General features: G+C 38.7%; 1 protein-coding gene across 7 annotated transcripts in view; it reads right to left on the bottom strand.

Moving 5' to 3' along the window:
- LOC131683704 (RIMS-binding protein 2) overlaps positions 1-15,601 on the bottom strand; it is a 331,371-nt gene that overhangs the window by 75,631 nt on the left and 240,139 nt on the right. For 5 of the 7 annotated variants that reach the window (XM_058965931.1, XM_058965936.1, XM_058965932.1 and 2 more), the window contains 2 exons: positions 5,699-5,979; positions 5,363-5,533 (listed from right to left, as the gene is read on the bottom strand). In XM_058965931.1, the coding sequence (XP_058821914.1) occupies positions 5,363-5,533; positions 5,699-5,979 (452 nt within the window). The remainder of the gene's footprint in view (positions 1-5,362; positions 5,534-5,698; positions 5,980-15,601) is intronic. The other 2 variants (XM_058965934.1, XM_058965935.1) reach the window with 2 other exon arrangements.

Raw genomic sequence — 15,601 nt, 5'->3', positions numbered from 1 at the left:
TCGAAAGTGAAGGCAATCCGCACAATGCTCGAGAGTGCCGGGCAGGCGAAGAGTAGATCGATACTGCTTTGTAGTCACGATAGATGTGATGAATGTACTTAACAGTGCCTGTTGGGAAATCATTACCGCAGCGCTGTACAGAATGACGGTCTCCGACTATCTCTGCCTGATTCTGAAGAACTAGTTCCACAGCAGAGTGCTGCTATACGAGACAAAGGAAGCGCAGAAGTTAATGCGTTCCTCACGGCTCCATTCTCGGTTCAATTCTTCGGAACAGGGTCTACGATGGAGTCTTGTTTCGCGGACGATGTGTCACTAACGGTGATGGAAAACACACTTGAAGAAGTAGAGGCGGAGTGAAGAAAACATTAGGCGCGATCGAGAGCTGGATGAACGGGGTCAAGCAGTAGATAACTCACCACAATACGGAAGGGTTTTTGATCAGCAACTTCAAAGTGGTTCAGCGGATGCAGATCGACATCGGAGAGCATCGAAGTGTGCACTGAACCAATTGGGAGTGATATTCGGCGATCGGTTGAGCTTCAATAATCAATAACCACGTCAATTACCCCTGCGAAAAATCGGCGAAGGCAGTGAGTACAATAGTGAGGTTAGAGGTGAGCACAAAAGTAAGCCTCACAAGGTATGAAAACGGTGAGCACTCAAGTAAGCCTCACATGATATGTCAGAAGTGGGGCCTAAGAAAAATGTCCCATATGGGTTGCCAGGGGGAGCGACAGGGGTGTAACAGAGTGGTATGATCGAGAACGAATCAGGTGATAGGGTGAGCATCCAAGCCAGCCTCACATGGTATGTTAGAAGTGAGCACAAAAGTAAGCCTCGCAAGGTACGAAGAAGGTGAGCACACATGTAAGCCTCGCATGGCATGATAGAGGTGAGCACAAAAGTAAGCCTCATATGGAGTGTTAGAGAGTGAATCAGGGTGTGACAGAGCGAGCACCCTAGTAAGCCTCATACAGGACGTATGAACGGAGTCAGTGAGTACATCAAGTACAGCCATCTCCCAGAAGTAATACCGAGAGGCAGTCCCTGGGGGGAACAATGGCGGTGCCCAATGGAGTTTAGTCGTAGTCTACTAATGCACGTGTACTGGGTAAATTTCATTCTTCATTGTAAAAAAAGAGAAAAAAAGAATTGGCGATTCGAGAGGTAGCACGAGACGTCTGCTATTTAGTCTTTCGTCATCGATACTGCGATATTTGGGTTTCCGTCTGTGGTGTGACGCTGAAAACCAAGCAGAATCACTAAAAGCTGAATAGGACGTTCCGGCTGATGGCCGTTTGATATCGTCGGAGGGTGTATACATTATCACCGGGACGATCCCCATCTGCGTCACCTTAGCGGTGGATATCGAGTGCTACAATCAGAGAAACACCAGAAACGCGAGGAAGATGGTGAAAATCGATTCAAAGGCGAAGTGGCAACAGGAATGGAGCAATATAGAAAAAGGAAGGTGGACCTACCGGCTCATTCTAAAAATGTCAATATGGGTCAAAAGAAAGCACGGAGAGGTAAACTTACAGCGGAAATGGCGTTGTGGACAGTGAGCAACGGTTTCGATAGAGAAATCACTTCCGGCAAACTCTCCCACAGAGTAGGCTAGATCCACCGCCGGGGACTAGTCGAGTAGGCTGCGAAAGAGCACAGGGTATGGGTAGTCGGACGAACGACGGCACCCTACCGAAATATAGAGAGAACCAAAGAAGAATTGGTATCGGGAGAACTTCTTTCGACAGGGAACTATCCAGCGCAAGCTAGATTCACCACTGGCGCTAGACTAAGTAGATCGCGACGAGACAATACCAGTCACGAGTCGTTGGGGCATCCTTGGCAGCTGGTCGGTTGGATCGGTTTCAAGAGAACTTCATTGAGGTTCATCGTTGGGGACTAGACCGAGTAGTTTGTGGAGTGGTGGTAGAGGAAGTGATGCCAAATGACACGAGGAGGAGACCAAAGGTCTTGAAAAAGTTGCTGAATGATAAAAGAAAGCCGAAGGGCTCAGTAAATTGGACAATATGGAGTTTGCTGCCCAGATTGTCCTCGTAGGGGTGGAGCACTAATTCTCTACCCACAGCTAACTTTCGTACTGCCATTCAGATGGGCTTTGTGTAAATCGGCGAAAACTGGTGGTGTGTCGAGGAGTGGTGTTCTAACCTTGCTGAACGAACTACTACTAAGTAGTTACTAGTGTGAGTGCTATGGACATAAAAACTCTCCCAAAAATAATGCCTACGGTATGTAATTTTTATCAAGGAAACCCAAAAGTAAACCATTCTAGGAAACTGCAGAGCTCATCTCTGTTGGCGCTGGGTCATTCTACTCGACTTAAACAAAAGTAAAAACGATTACAATTTTTTAATAAATTTACCTAAGTTTGACTGAAAATGTGATTAAGTCTTCCCATACTCTCCTATTTTTTATGTTAAGGGGTCCTCATATGAAATTATGTAAAAAGTACCTAATGTTTTTTCGAAGAAGTAAAATGAGGCGCCCCAACACAAAAAACATGATAAAATTCGATATAGAAACAAAATGGCACTTAAAAATAGAGTACCGTTTCTTCGCATGATTTTTCCACTTTGGCCGGCTGTAAAAAAACGTTAATGATCAAAATATTGCGATTTTGTAGGTTACAGTGCCCGAGAATGTTGTCTTATTTTAGGTGGGCAAAAACCAAAGTTGATTGGTTGAATGGTTCAAAAACGAGAATGCCCACAGATCTTGTTCCGAGGAAACCGCCATTTTGGACGCCATTTTTGATACCTTACACTCGAATTTTTTTATTTTATAGATCATTTTACTACTGATTTTATAGATCCTTTTACGACTTTAAAAATATTAAACATTAGGTACTTTTTGCCACATTTATACAAGAGGCCCTTAAGATATCGAGGGTTTTTGTAAATTTAAGTGTACTAACAAAATATAACGAAATTCGGGGCTAGACTGAAATCACAATATTTTATTTATGGCGAATTTATCAAACAATTTATTTCTTTTCAACTATTTGAACCTGGAAAGCTCTGACAGAGTTTGATGGAGCTGGGTAACAAAAATTCTGAGAAGTATTACAGAGGGGGATAGTGTTAGAATCAAAAATACGCCAAAATAGTGAACATGATCGGGGCAGAGCGCTGTGCAGGTTTATCGGAATATTTGGCAGAAAATCAATTAGAATAGAGAGCACGGTTCCATCAGAATCCTGAATTAATCATAATCATTAGCAGAGGTCCATCTTAAGAAATATTAAACTGTATGTATGATAAGCTTTCTTTAAGTATCCTAAGTATGATTAAAATACCGAGTATTATATTGAAGTCCTGAACAGCATACCACACGAATTCTGAGAAAGAATTCATCTGAAAGATTTAATCAGAACTCTGAGTAAAATTTCATTAGAATCTTGAGATGAATTCCACCGGAATCCCGAGAAGGATAAAGTGCCTCAGAATCTTGAGCAGGATAAAGTGCCGTTTGAGGAATTGCTTTGGTAAACATTAAAATTTAGGTTGATTTAATAATAAAAAAACTGAAAAAAACTCTTTCTTCTGAAGTGATAGAAAGCTGACTTCTTCCACGAGGTTTTAGAGCTAGTCAAATTAAAGAACTTAGAAGAAGAACTTGAAGATATTGAACTAAACAATTAAGATATGTGAAACTTTCCGTGACTACTAATCATTTTTTTAAATCGGAAAATATTTATTGCTTTGTTTGAAAGTACTTAAGATTTTTTTTCAAATTTTCCTGGAGATACGAGCAATAGATCAAAAGAATGAAATGAATGAACCTTCAGAAAAAAGTGTCTCGTTTATCTCGAAAGGGTGTTTTTGAAGAAAGTCGTGACCACAATAACCAAACAAATATTTACCAAATCATCGGTATTTTCTCTAATTGTTCGTAATTATTGTTGTCAGTACTTGAATAATTTCGTTCTTATGAATCATATTTTATTTTGCGGATGAGAATTTTTGAATAAAATTTTCAGAACTTACAGACATCAATTATTTAGAGAATTCCCCTATGCAGAAAAAAGCAAAGCATTTAAGATTGAGTACAAGTAGCACTACTGCACTATTGCTACATAACTTTAAATAAATCCAAACTTTTTTTTAAATTACACACACAAAGAGGCATATAACCCCTTAAAGTTAGATTTTTTAATATCACTTGTGTTAATGTGTATTTTCATGCAAATAATGCTCAATTCATTGCGACATGTGTATTGGAATGGATGCGAATGTGAGATTTACGAAGTTATTACTAACTTCACATTTTCGTTTCCACATTCATATAAATACGAATACGTGAATATAATGCTAACAATTGAATTTAGTACTGTTAATTAGCATGTTTTACGAAAAAAGGAAAAAAAATATAATTAGTGCCAAATATAACATACATTGCTAGACTTTCGTTTTTTCCAAATTTTGTAAAGCATAGCCGATATTGTATCTTGAAATGTGGCGAAGAGTACCATGTGGTACATATTTTTTTATTTATATAAATTATTGCAATTTATTAAAATTGTAGCATTTTAAGTACAACAATATCAAAAACAAATTGTTTGTACTGGTTTTGATTCTAGGATTCAGACGTTAGAAATCCATAACTGTCAGAGGAAAAGGATGAAGTTCTCATCATTTTATTGGAGCTCAGAATGCAGATACTATAAATGGGTAGTATGAATCTAATCCCAAAGATACTGAATCAAGAGCTTGTATCCGCCTATAACAAAGATTTAGCCATATGGATATTGAATCTATAAGTATATTCAAAAATTCTGACCGAAGAAGAGTCGTTTTCTGTTCACATCAGTCATACACCGAGAATTCATAAAACCAACTCGAAGAGATTCCCGTATTTGTCGCTGACCACTTTGTTTAAATAAAAACAATTTCAAAACTACCAGTGATGCACGTTCAGTTCAAGTGGAAACACAATCATAGAGCGAAGAAAAGACAAAGCGGGTGTCTGGAAAATTTTCTTGAAACTTATTTACGGTGAAATAAACTAGAAAACATAAATCCAATTTTCTACAGAAAGTACTGAACAAGACGAAAAAGATTGAAAACCAAAAGAAACAAACAGTGAAGTTGACAACAATACGGTGGCAGATAGCGAGATTATGGATGCTGCACAGAATTTGGACGTTCAACACGAGATGCTGAACAAAAAACGGAAGTGTACACGTTTACGGACACGGAAGTGGAAAAGACGACAGATAGCAAGAGGTGGTACTGAGCATGTCTGTTTACTAAAAAAGAAAAGATACGACTTTACAGGAGAATGCTCGATCGATAGTTTGGTGTTTATCGGAAGGCTTCGATTTGGAGTCTCTAACCTGTTGCTGCTGTGGCGGAGGGCCGCTACGACGACGCCCACTTCCGCCACCGCTGCTAGCGCCATCTTGGTATTCACTGTCGTCACTAACATAGGTGACATCGGTGGCGGCCTCTTTAGTGATTTCAATCGCCGGTATGCCGCTGCTGTTCGAATCGCGTTGAGAACGCTCCTTGATTTTGAACCACAAGGTGAGTATGAATTTTGAACGTGAAACCCCATTCGAATTGAAACCGTTCGATTGTATGTTGGATGAGGAAGGGGAAATTCGTTTTAAATGGAAAATATAGCAGCGATTAATGAGAGTAAGATTGTTATCGAGATTCGTAATAATTACCTGCTGGTGCATTGAGCCCGGATAGATTTCCTTGTCGCTAAGGTTCTCGTCGTGGTCAATCACTTGGTTCGGGTTCATCGGCTGCATCTGATTGTTCATCATGCCCTGACTGTTCATCATCTGCTGATTGTTCATCATTCGCTGGTTCCGCATGTGCCCCGGCTGCGGCTGGATGGCACCGCCCGGATTTCGATTCCTGGCAGCTGCGCGCACTTGGTCTTGATTGTGTTGCGATTGTTGTGATGATGATGAATAGTTTAGTCCATTTTCAGTATTTGTTTCTGGGTATCCAAAGCCAATAATTTCGAAATTTGCAAAGGACGCAAAAATAGGGTCGACAGCACGCAATTTTGGTGTGTGTTATTTTGATGGTTGATGATGGATGAGATTTGTTGGTTTTGTTTGTTTTGTTTTCGTAGTTTTAGTTTTTGTTTTGTTTTGTTGATTCGTATCGTGTGCGATGATACAACGGAAGACAAATTTTGGGTGAAACAAAATGGAGAAAAATGGGAGAAAATTTGTAAATTAACACTGCTTCATTCATCACATCAAGCCCTAACGGGTTTAAATGATTTGGTTTGTTTATGTTTTTGTTTTTAGAAATATCGTTTTAAGTATTTTTTGTGTGACATTACTCTTTGCCAGCTGAAAGCTACGATATCAATAAAAGATGATCTATTTCAAAATTGGTACAGTGTTACAATAGTTATATGAAGTCCGCAAAATCGGATTTGCTTAAAATACATTTTATAATTAAATTCGATTCGATTTGTTCATTCAGGTTAAGGAATATTTCTATGATTAATTATAGTAACTCTTCTGCGAATAAAATCGTTAGAGATTGTTTATATCATTGTATCGATGTATGCTTTTTTATTTAGTAGATATATTTTGAATGATTTCCTAGATACTAAATATGGCAGTTTCATTTCGGAACTCTTAGCAATAAAGTGTACAGACAGTTATGCAACTAATTTATTTTTCAAGTAAATATTAAAAAAAATGTTTAAAACAGTGATTCCGAACCCTTCTATTTTACAAGTCATTTCTGTGATTTTTGGTAGCTCCCGGCATACACTGACTTTGAACCTTTAACTCATGTGAAATTAAGCTTTTAATTAGATTGAAAAGTACCTTCTCTGGACCCAGTATAATTGAAACATTTTCGTCGCTCTTACTAGCAGGCATTGTAATTCTCTCTCACTCACGCCAGAAAAAAACTTATCCGAGGTCCAACTTTTCCGAGAAAAGATGAGTCGCAAAATTCTCCGTCTCCACAAATAGCGTGAGAATGATTTTCCGGATAAAATTTACTTGATTTTTTCCTTCTCACCGGAGAAGGCGATAAAATTTTAATTTCGTGGAAATCAATAAAAACTTAAAAAATACACTTAATATGAAAGAAAAGCGGCAAAGAAATATGATAAACTTGTTTTTCTTGTTTTGGAATAACGACAGGAAAGCAGCGAACGAAAAAAGGATACCGTGATAAACTCATTCTTTCATTCTCCGGCTGTTTTATTTATCCGGAGAAATAACACGTTGTATTTATCCGCAGAAGTTGTGTGAGTGCCAATAACTTTTCGTGTGAAAATGTGAGTTTTTATCGTCGCAGTAGCAAACTATCCGGGCGCATTTACTCATATGAGCGATAACTACAATGCCTGCTTACTAGCAATGAGAAAATTAAAACAACAAAAGCGCCGACCATTCTTCCTTCTATGCAAAGTTTGTTTTTATAATTGGGCAATCCCCAATTAACTTTCTGAGGAATCGTAATCTACCGAATTTAATCTTTTTGCAACTTTTACCGAGTTTTTCACAGCCGAGCACACAACTAACAAAACTTTTACCGAGATCTCAGTAGAAGTGATGTTTGTTTTGCTGAAACTCGGAAATTGTATCGCTGAAAATCAGTAAATTGAAGCCACTTTGCTGAACTATCAGCTGTGCGGAAATTATCAAACTGAATTGAGTGTGTAGTGTGTAATCAACGCTACTTTTAGTTAAAATTATACTGGATAATAGTCATTTTTCGAAAATCTCAGCGGTGATAAATGCAATGAAAAATTAAAAGAAATTCAGCAAACTGTTGGTAAAACTTTTCCGAACAAAGTTTCATAACAAGCTTTTCAGGGTTTTGAAAGTTAATAGGCAACCTAAAAGTATAAGAAGCAATATTATGAAATCATACTTCTGGTAAATTTTTTTAGCGCTATTGCATCTGTCAAACGGAAGTAATAACTGTACGGATAAGCCGTAAGTTAATATTACATTAATGAAATATTCAAAACAGTAGGGAAATGTCGTAAAAGTTAGCCACGGCTCAGGTTGGGGCACGGCCATTTCGTATATGGCACGTGCTGCCATCTGTGATTCCGCGTGGAATTGTAATTCTCTATAACAGAAAACTACCATACTTGCTTACGGAGGTTATCTGTAAAATGGTTATTACTTTCTTTTTGGTTTCAGTAACCCTAAAACTTTTGTAATAATCATGAAAAATTATTGTTTTATTTGCTCTTAGGCGGAGGTTAGCTATTTTCGTCCGCGGCTCTAATTGTCTATTTTATAAGGTGATTCATTAACAATGGTAATTTTGAAAATTATTCTTTTTTTGGCTTTGAAACAAATTTTTGCGTTTTTTTATTTTCAAGATTGCACATATATTGTCGTATATAATTTTTAATGCGCATTAATTTGATGAAATTTCGTTGAACCGAGCAAACTAATTTCATTGTTTATTTAGTATTCGTTTGACTAACTAGGGAACTAATCCATAGGGCATTTAATGTGCATGGGGCATATGCATGGTCTTGTATGACTGGAATTATGATGTATGATTATTGAGAATTGATGATTCGCGAGGAGGATGGAAAACCGAATTCGCGGCAGTCTTATCAGCACGAAGAGCATATGTTTTATTATTATATTCATCAGTTTGCTTTCAGTTCATGAAACCATGTTTATTGTATTTATTGTTCTCGTTGTATTGAATACTTTCAAGTACCTTTGAGCAGTACACGTACTAAGAGGTGTTTTTTTTAAATGGAATATAAAACACAAACAGTTACTGTTTTAGTACGGAATAAGATCTCTTGGATTTGCTTCGGTTGTTTGTCACACAGAATAGACAGTTTTGTTTATTTACATATCCATTTAACCTAACATGAGTCTGAAAAGATAATTCTTTGACAGTAACTTGCGAAAAGTTTGCTTCACCGAACGGTAAATTTAGAAAGAAAATTCCAAAATTTGGAAACGTTGTTCATGCGTATATTTTTGCATGATGAAAGAACAAAGAAAACTAAACAAATTAAAAAATCTAGAGAAAATTTAGAATAGGACGTAAGTAACAATGTGAGATTCTCTTTGGGGTCTTTCTCTTTTGTTCATTACTCGGCCATTACAACATTTACTACTCTACTCTTTGCATAATATTCTAGTAAAAACCGTCGGCTTTCGATATGTACTGGAAAATTTGTGCAAAGTGTTGTAATGACGTCGTAATAAACGAAAGAGAAAGTAAACAAAGAGAGGCTCTCAATGTTACTTACGTCCTATTGAAAATTTTCTCTAGAAATATAAGATTATATGTCAATTCAGTTATCAAAAAATCCCATTTGAAAAATAAATCGTTAAAAACACCTTTTATATTATGAATTGCCATGTGAACCATATTTCATCACATTCAATAATTATGTTTCCCAAAATCGTGAATAAATTGCCATGAATTTTGGAACAAACATGTACTGGAATTAGGACCATGAACAAAAATCATGTGTTTTACTATTACGTTAATTTTTTCTTCTGTTATACCTATATCCCACTTTTATTAGAGGAGATGTGTGTTTTTGTTTTGTGTATTTCAGTCGCGGTTTCATTTATGTCATTATCAAATCATTTTTTGTACGTGAACCAGCTTACAACTTTATGAACATTATTCATACACCTACGGTTGGTTCGTTATTTTATTTATAAATTTAGGAATATTATTCGCAGTCCGACAATACGGTGTGAATTGATTCATGATTTATTATATCTTACCTGGTTTTCGTGGTTGTGAATTAGTTTATAAAATTAAAATAGTCTGGATAGTTTCTGGTGAACTTTTTCGCCAAACTCGAAATATTATTCATAAATCCTTTCATGCCTCGTAAACTGATTCATGATTCCTAATTTATTAGTCACAACACACAACTTGTGTTTGTGAAACAATTCACACATTTACAAAATATTGTTCAAGAATTCGTGAACTGGTTCATGTTTCCTAGGGTATATTAGTCACAACGCGCAACTTGTGTTCGCGAAATAGTTCGCATAGTGAATAGCGTAAAACATGCGTGCATGTCATCGGTTCTATGTTCGATTCACTAAGTTGGTCGTTTGAGGTACAAAGAAAGTACTTATTTTATACCTTTCAACCGTTCAATGCTTATATTATGAAATCTTCTATTACGTAGAAGTATATCCGTTTCCATAAATGTCTCGAGACAGTAACCCGAGCAACACCGTTTGTTCACTAGCAGTTTCTGTAACATAATTCGTTGAAAAGAAATGTACATAAACCATTAGTCAACTGATTTAGCAACCAAAAAGCGCACCAGTAAAAGTTTATGATTATGCAAGTGTTGCTTGGGAAAGGTAATCGCTTTTCATTATATTGTATCGTTGTTGGAATGTCCTGTTCCGCCGCAATAAGCAAACAACAGAGTCGTTCACATGCCGCTTGATTCAATTAAGGGGTTATATACAAAGTTGTGGCGAAAAAGTGAGATAAGTTCGTGATTTTTTTTGCAAATTTTGTTTGAAAAAGCGAAAGACAGTTTATTGGTAGTACTATCGAATATAGAAAAACCAAGTTGAATTCAAAAAAATATTCAAGGTTGTTGAAGTTATGGCCCATCCCCCGAAGCGTGTTTTTTGACAGAGCTTTGCGGTGAACGCTCTCCAAGCCGAACCGCTCAACTGAAATCCAAAAACTAAAAAGATTATTGAAGAAAAATGTATTGTGGTGTATTTGAACGGATCGGTTTCCCAATAGAAAATTGTTTTGTTGCAAAAAAAACATGTTGACCAAAAAATCGAGTTATTTGTTGTTCCAAATTTTAAACAAAAATTCATTGCAAAGAATCGAAATATTTTTGATAATAAAGGAACCGTTCAAGTACACGAGAATGTAAATACAAACAATCAAAAAAAAAAAAAAAATAATGAAGATCGAATGAATAATTTTTGAGATATCACCGCAAAATTTCATTCCGAGATAATTGCGTTTAAAGTTGTGTGTTAATTTCGTTCGTGGAAGAATCAGCTCACCACAAATGGCTGTAATTTGAAATCTAGTGTTCCGATCTGGATTAAATTTTGCACAGATACTTTCAAAAGCATGTACTTTCAGAATAGTCAATATTTTTTTTCCGATTTTTTGAGTTTCAACTTTGTATATAACCCCTTAAACTGTAGTCCCGAATGCGCGGTTGTCCGAAGTTGACGTTGAATTTTTTTTTACAAGCCGAGTATTTCCGAATTAATTCAACAAACGGTAAATCTATCATAAATTGTCGGCAGTCGACTGCCCAAAGCACATGATAACACTTTTGAGATCGTTAATCACATATCGTAATGAATCCAAATTTGCAAATTCAACTCTACCCCATCCTACTAATGAAAGCTGTATTACTTCCTTGCCTAATTCGTTGATTCTCTGTGAAATTTTGCTTGTTCTAGCCATTGACTGAGCAGCATCTACGATCTGTCGATCATGCTCATGCTCATAGAGCACAATGCTTCGCCCTTATTAAAGTTTCTTGTGACTACCCACTTTTTCAAATAATACGTTACATTGAGGCTATTTGAATATAAACAAAAGATACGGAGCAATATTACAAAAGCGGCCCAGCTCTGACAATATCCCTCTCCCTTTTCGGCTTTCTAAATGACTGGAATGGGAAGCGTCCTATCAAATTCACGAACTTGAAGAACAGTTTTTTAATTTCAAAAATTCAGAAAAGTTCTAAGGCAACAAAGAGTTTAAGAAAGTCCTACGAATGTTTTAATAATTTCAAGGACATGCTGTTGCTCGTCAGTGACAGGAAACAATTAGGTTTTTGTAAATCCACAATTCCGTTTATTAGGATTATAAAATGTCTAGCATGTAAATATATAAATGTTAGTTTTGGGGTAAATTTTGTATGAATTTCATATACCGTCGCTGTTGTGCTGTCTTATGACAAGCACCATTTTGGGGTAAACTGAGTTAGATATGCCACGATTATGACAAGCGTCAATACATTTTGGATATCTTAAAACTAGGAGGTTACAATGTTGAAATATTTTTTTTACAAAGGAAAAAAAAGTTTACAGCTATCTTAAGACTAGAAATAAGATTCAATATACAAGAGAGGGCCAAAAGATTTTTTTATGAAAGAAATTAAAACAAGGGATTCACTTTGATATACAAGAGGGGGAGTAATAGTATTTTACGAAATATTTTACGGTTATCTTAAAACTAACAATATAGTTTAGTACACAAAAGGGGGAACAAATATTTATGAGAAACTTCACAGAAATCTTAAAACTAGGGATTCAATTCTATTTACAAGATGGAGGACAAGAGTTTCAATAAAGAGTAAAAATTACAGCTATCTTAAAACTAGGAATACAGAATACAAATTTGATTTTTTTTAACGAAAACTTATGCTTGGTCAAGATATTCAGAGGGTGGCTTATTTCCGCATCAGTGTAGCAGCAGTTGTATCAAGGACAGGGGAGAGACAGGGAAAGAAGAGCAAAACTTGCAACTTTCGCTCGAACGGGGGGGGGGGGGGGGGGAGGGGGAGCAGCGAAACAAATTTGCGCCTCAGTCTAGTAAGTCGTCGAGTTCCGGATTGGCGGATGGTATTCTTCGGACCCGCGGGGAATCCTTCAAAAGTCATCGGACCTCGAGTCGCTCTCGCTTCAGTTTCCTTCTATGCAGGCGTAGTGGTAAGGGCGACGGCGGTTACATAGTGGCACTCTGGAGCTGATCGGTTCCACAAGGCAGGAGGAAACTCTAAAAACGAGAAATAAAAGAGAGGGGCTAAATTGGGATATTTATCGTTTTTATGAAGGTATAAATAAGGGACATATAGGGGAAATCACGAGTTGCCAGCATATCTCGGACTGGTACATTGGGTGGTCTACCTCGGGCCCGAAGGGATTCCTTTAACTGAGACCTGGCGTCACAATACCCGGCGCATACCCAGACAACGTGTTCGATGTCGTGATAGCCCTCGTCACAAGCGCACAGACTACTCTCCGCAAGCCCAATACGCCGTAAATGCGCATCCATGGTGTAGTGATTGGACATAAGTCGGGACATTACGCGAATAAAATCCCGACCCACATCCATCCCTCCGAACCAAGGCTTCGTTGATACCTTTGGGATAATCGAATGTAGCCATCGTCCAAGTTCCCCGTTGCTCCACGAGGTTTGCCAACTGTTGAGCGTCCTCTGACGACAAATACTAAAAAATTCGTTGAAGCAGATTGGTCTTTCGTATATGTCACCATTTAATGCGCCCACCTTTGCTAATGAGTCGGCCTTTTCATTGCCCGGGATAGAACAATGAGATGGGACCCAAACAAAGGTAATCTGATAAGATTTTTCAGATAACGTACACAAGGACTCCTGTATCATCCCCAGAAAATAAGGGAGTTGCTTTTTAGGCTTCACCGCTCGAAGAGCCTCGATAAAGCTGAGGCTGTCCGAAACGATGAAGTAGTGATCTGTGGGCAGAGTGTCGATGATCCCAAGGGTGTACTGAATTGCAGCTAACTCTGCGACGTAAACTGAAGCGGGATCATTGAGCTTGAATGAGGCGGTGATAGTATTGTTGAAGATACCGAAGCCAGTGGACCCATCGAGATTTGATCCGTCAGTGTAAAACATTTTGTCGCTGTCGACTTCTCGGAATTTATTATAAAATATATTGGGGATCACCTGCGGGCGTATATGGTCCGGGATTCCACGAATCTCTTCCTTCATGGATGTGTCGAAGAATACAGTAGAATCAAAAGTATCTAGGAAACGAACACGGTTGGGATTGTACGAAGAAGGATTGATGCTCTGTGCCATGTAGTCGAAGTACAAGGACATAAAACGGGTTTGAGAATTAAGCTCGACGAGCCTCTCGAAATTTTGAATTACCAACGGGTTCAGAATGTCGCATCGGATGAGCAATCGATATGAGAGTTCCCAAAATCGATTTTTTAGCGGAAGAACGCCCGCCAGCACTTCGAGACTCATCGTATGGGTCGAGTGCATGCAACCCAAGGCAATGCGCAAGCAACGATACTGGATTCTCTCCAGTTTGATGAAGTGTATGTTCGCAGCGGAGCGGAAACAGAAACACCCGTACTCCATCACCGACAATATCGTTGTTTGGTACAACCTGATCAGGTCTCCTGGGTGAGCACCCCACCATGTTCCAGTTATTGTTCGGAGAAAATTGATCCTTTGTTGGCATTTCTGTTTCAGATACCTAATGTGACATCCCCAGGTACCTTTAGAGTCGAACCAGACCCCGAGATATTTAAATGTGAAAACCTGGTTGATCGTTGCACCCATTAATAAAAGCTGGAGTTGCGCCGGCTCACGCTTCCTAGAAAAAACAACCAACTCAGTTTTCTCCGTGGAGAACTCAATACCCAGCTGAAGAGCCCAAGCAGACAAATTGTCCAAGGTATTTTGTAATGGTCCTTGCAAGTCGGCAGCTTTGAGCCCTGTAACCGAGACCACCCCGTCGTCTGCAAGTTGCCTTAGCGTGCATGAATTGGCAAGACAATCGTCAATGTCATTCACGTAGAAATTGTAGAGCAGGGGACTTAGACATGAGCCCTGGGGAAGACCCATGTAGCTAAATCGCGATGTTGTTAAATCGCCATGCGAAAAGTGCATGTGCTTTTCAGACAACAGGTTTAGCAAAAAGTTATTTAAAATTGGCGAAAGACCATGCTGGTGCAGCTTCTCTGACAGAATGTTGATAGAAACTGAGTCAAAAGCCCCCTTAATGTCCAAGAAGACTGATGCCATCTGCTCTTTGTTAGCATAGGCCATTTGGATTTCTGTAGAAAGCAACGCAAGGCAATCGTTCGTCTCTTTGCCTTTGCGGAAGCCAAATTGTGTATCTGACAATAAGCCATTTGCTTCAACCCAATTGTCGAGGCGAAACAAGATCATTTTCTCGAACAACTTCCGAATACAGGACAGCATTGCAATCGGCCGATACGAGTTGTGGTCGGAGGCTGGTTTTCCTGGTTTTTGGATGGCGATGACCTTCACTTGCCTCCATTCATAAGGGACAATGTTACCCTCAAGAAACTTGTTAAATAAATTCAACAAGCGCCTTTTTGCAGTGTCAGGTAGATTCTTCAGCAAATTGAATTTGATTCTGTCTAATCCAGGGGCGTTATTGCTGCACGATAAGAGAGCAAGTGAGAACTCCACCATCGAAAACGGTGTTTCGTTCGCGGTATCGTGAGGAGACGCGGCGCGGCACGTTTTCTGTACCGGGACAGAGTCCGGACAGATCTTCTTGGCGAAAGCGAATATCCAACGGTTTGAATATTCCACGTTCTCGTTGGTACTATTACGGTTACGCATACGTCGAGCCGTACCCCAAAGAGTGCTCATCGCTGTTTCTCTCGTTAACCCGTCGACGAACCGGCGCCAATAACTGCGTTTGTTGGCTTTCATTAGACTCTTCATTGGCCTTTCTAACGACGCGTACTGTTTATAGCTAGCGGGTAACCCGTCTTCCCGGAAGGCCTTATATGCAGTGGACTTTTCCGCGTACAGCTCTGAGCACTCTTTATCCCACCACAGGGTGGGAGACCGTCCATGGGTATTCGCGCTGGGTA

The sequence above is a fragment of the Topomyia yanbarensis genome, chromosome 2 (assembly GCF_030247195.1).
Source record: "Topomyia yanbarensis strain Yona2022 chromosome 2, ASM3024719v1, whole genome shotgun sequence".
In the NCBI taxonomy this organism is placed as follows: domain Eukaryota; kingdom Metazoa; phylum Arthropoda; class Insecta; order Diptera; family Culicidae; genus Topomyia; species Topomyia yanbarensis.
Note: the sequence above shows the minus strand (reverse complement) of the source record. Positions and strands in the feature narration are given on the sequence as shown.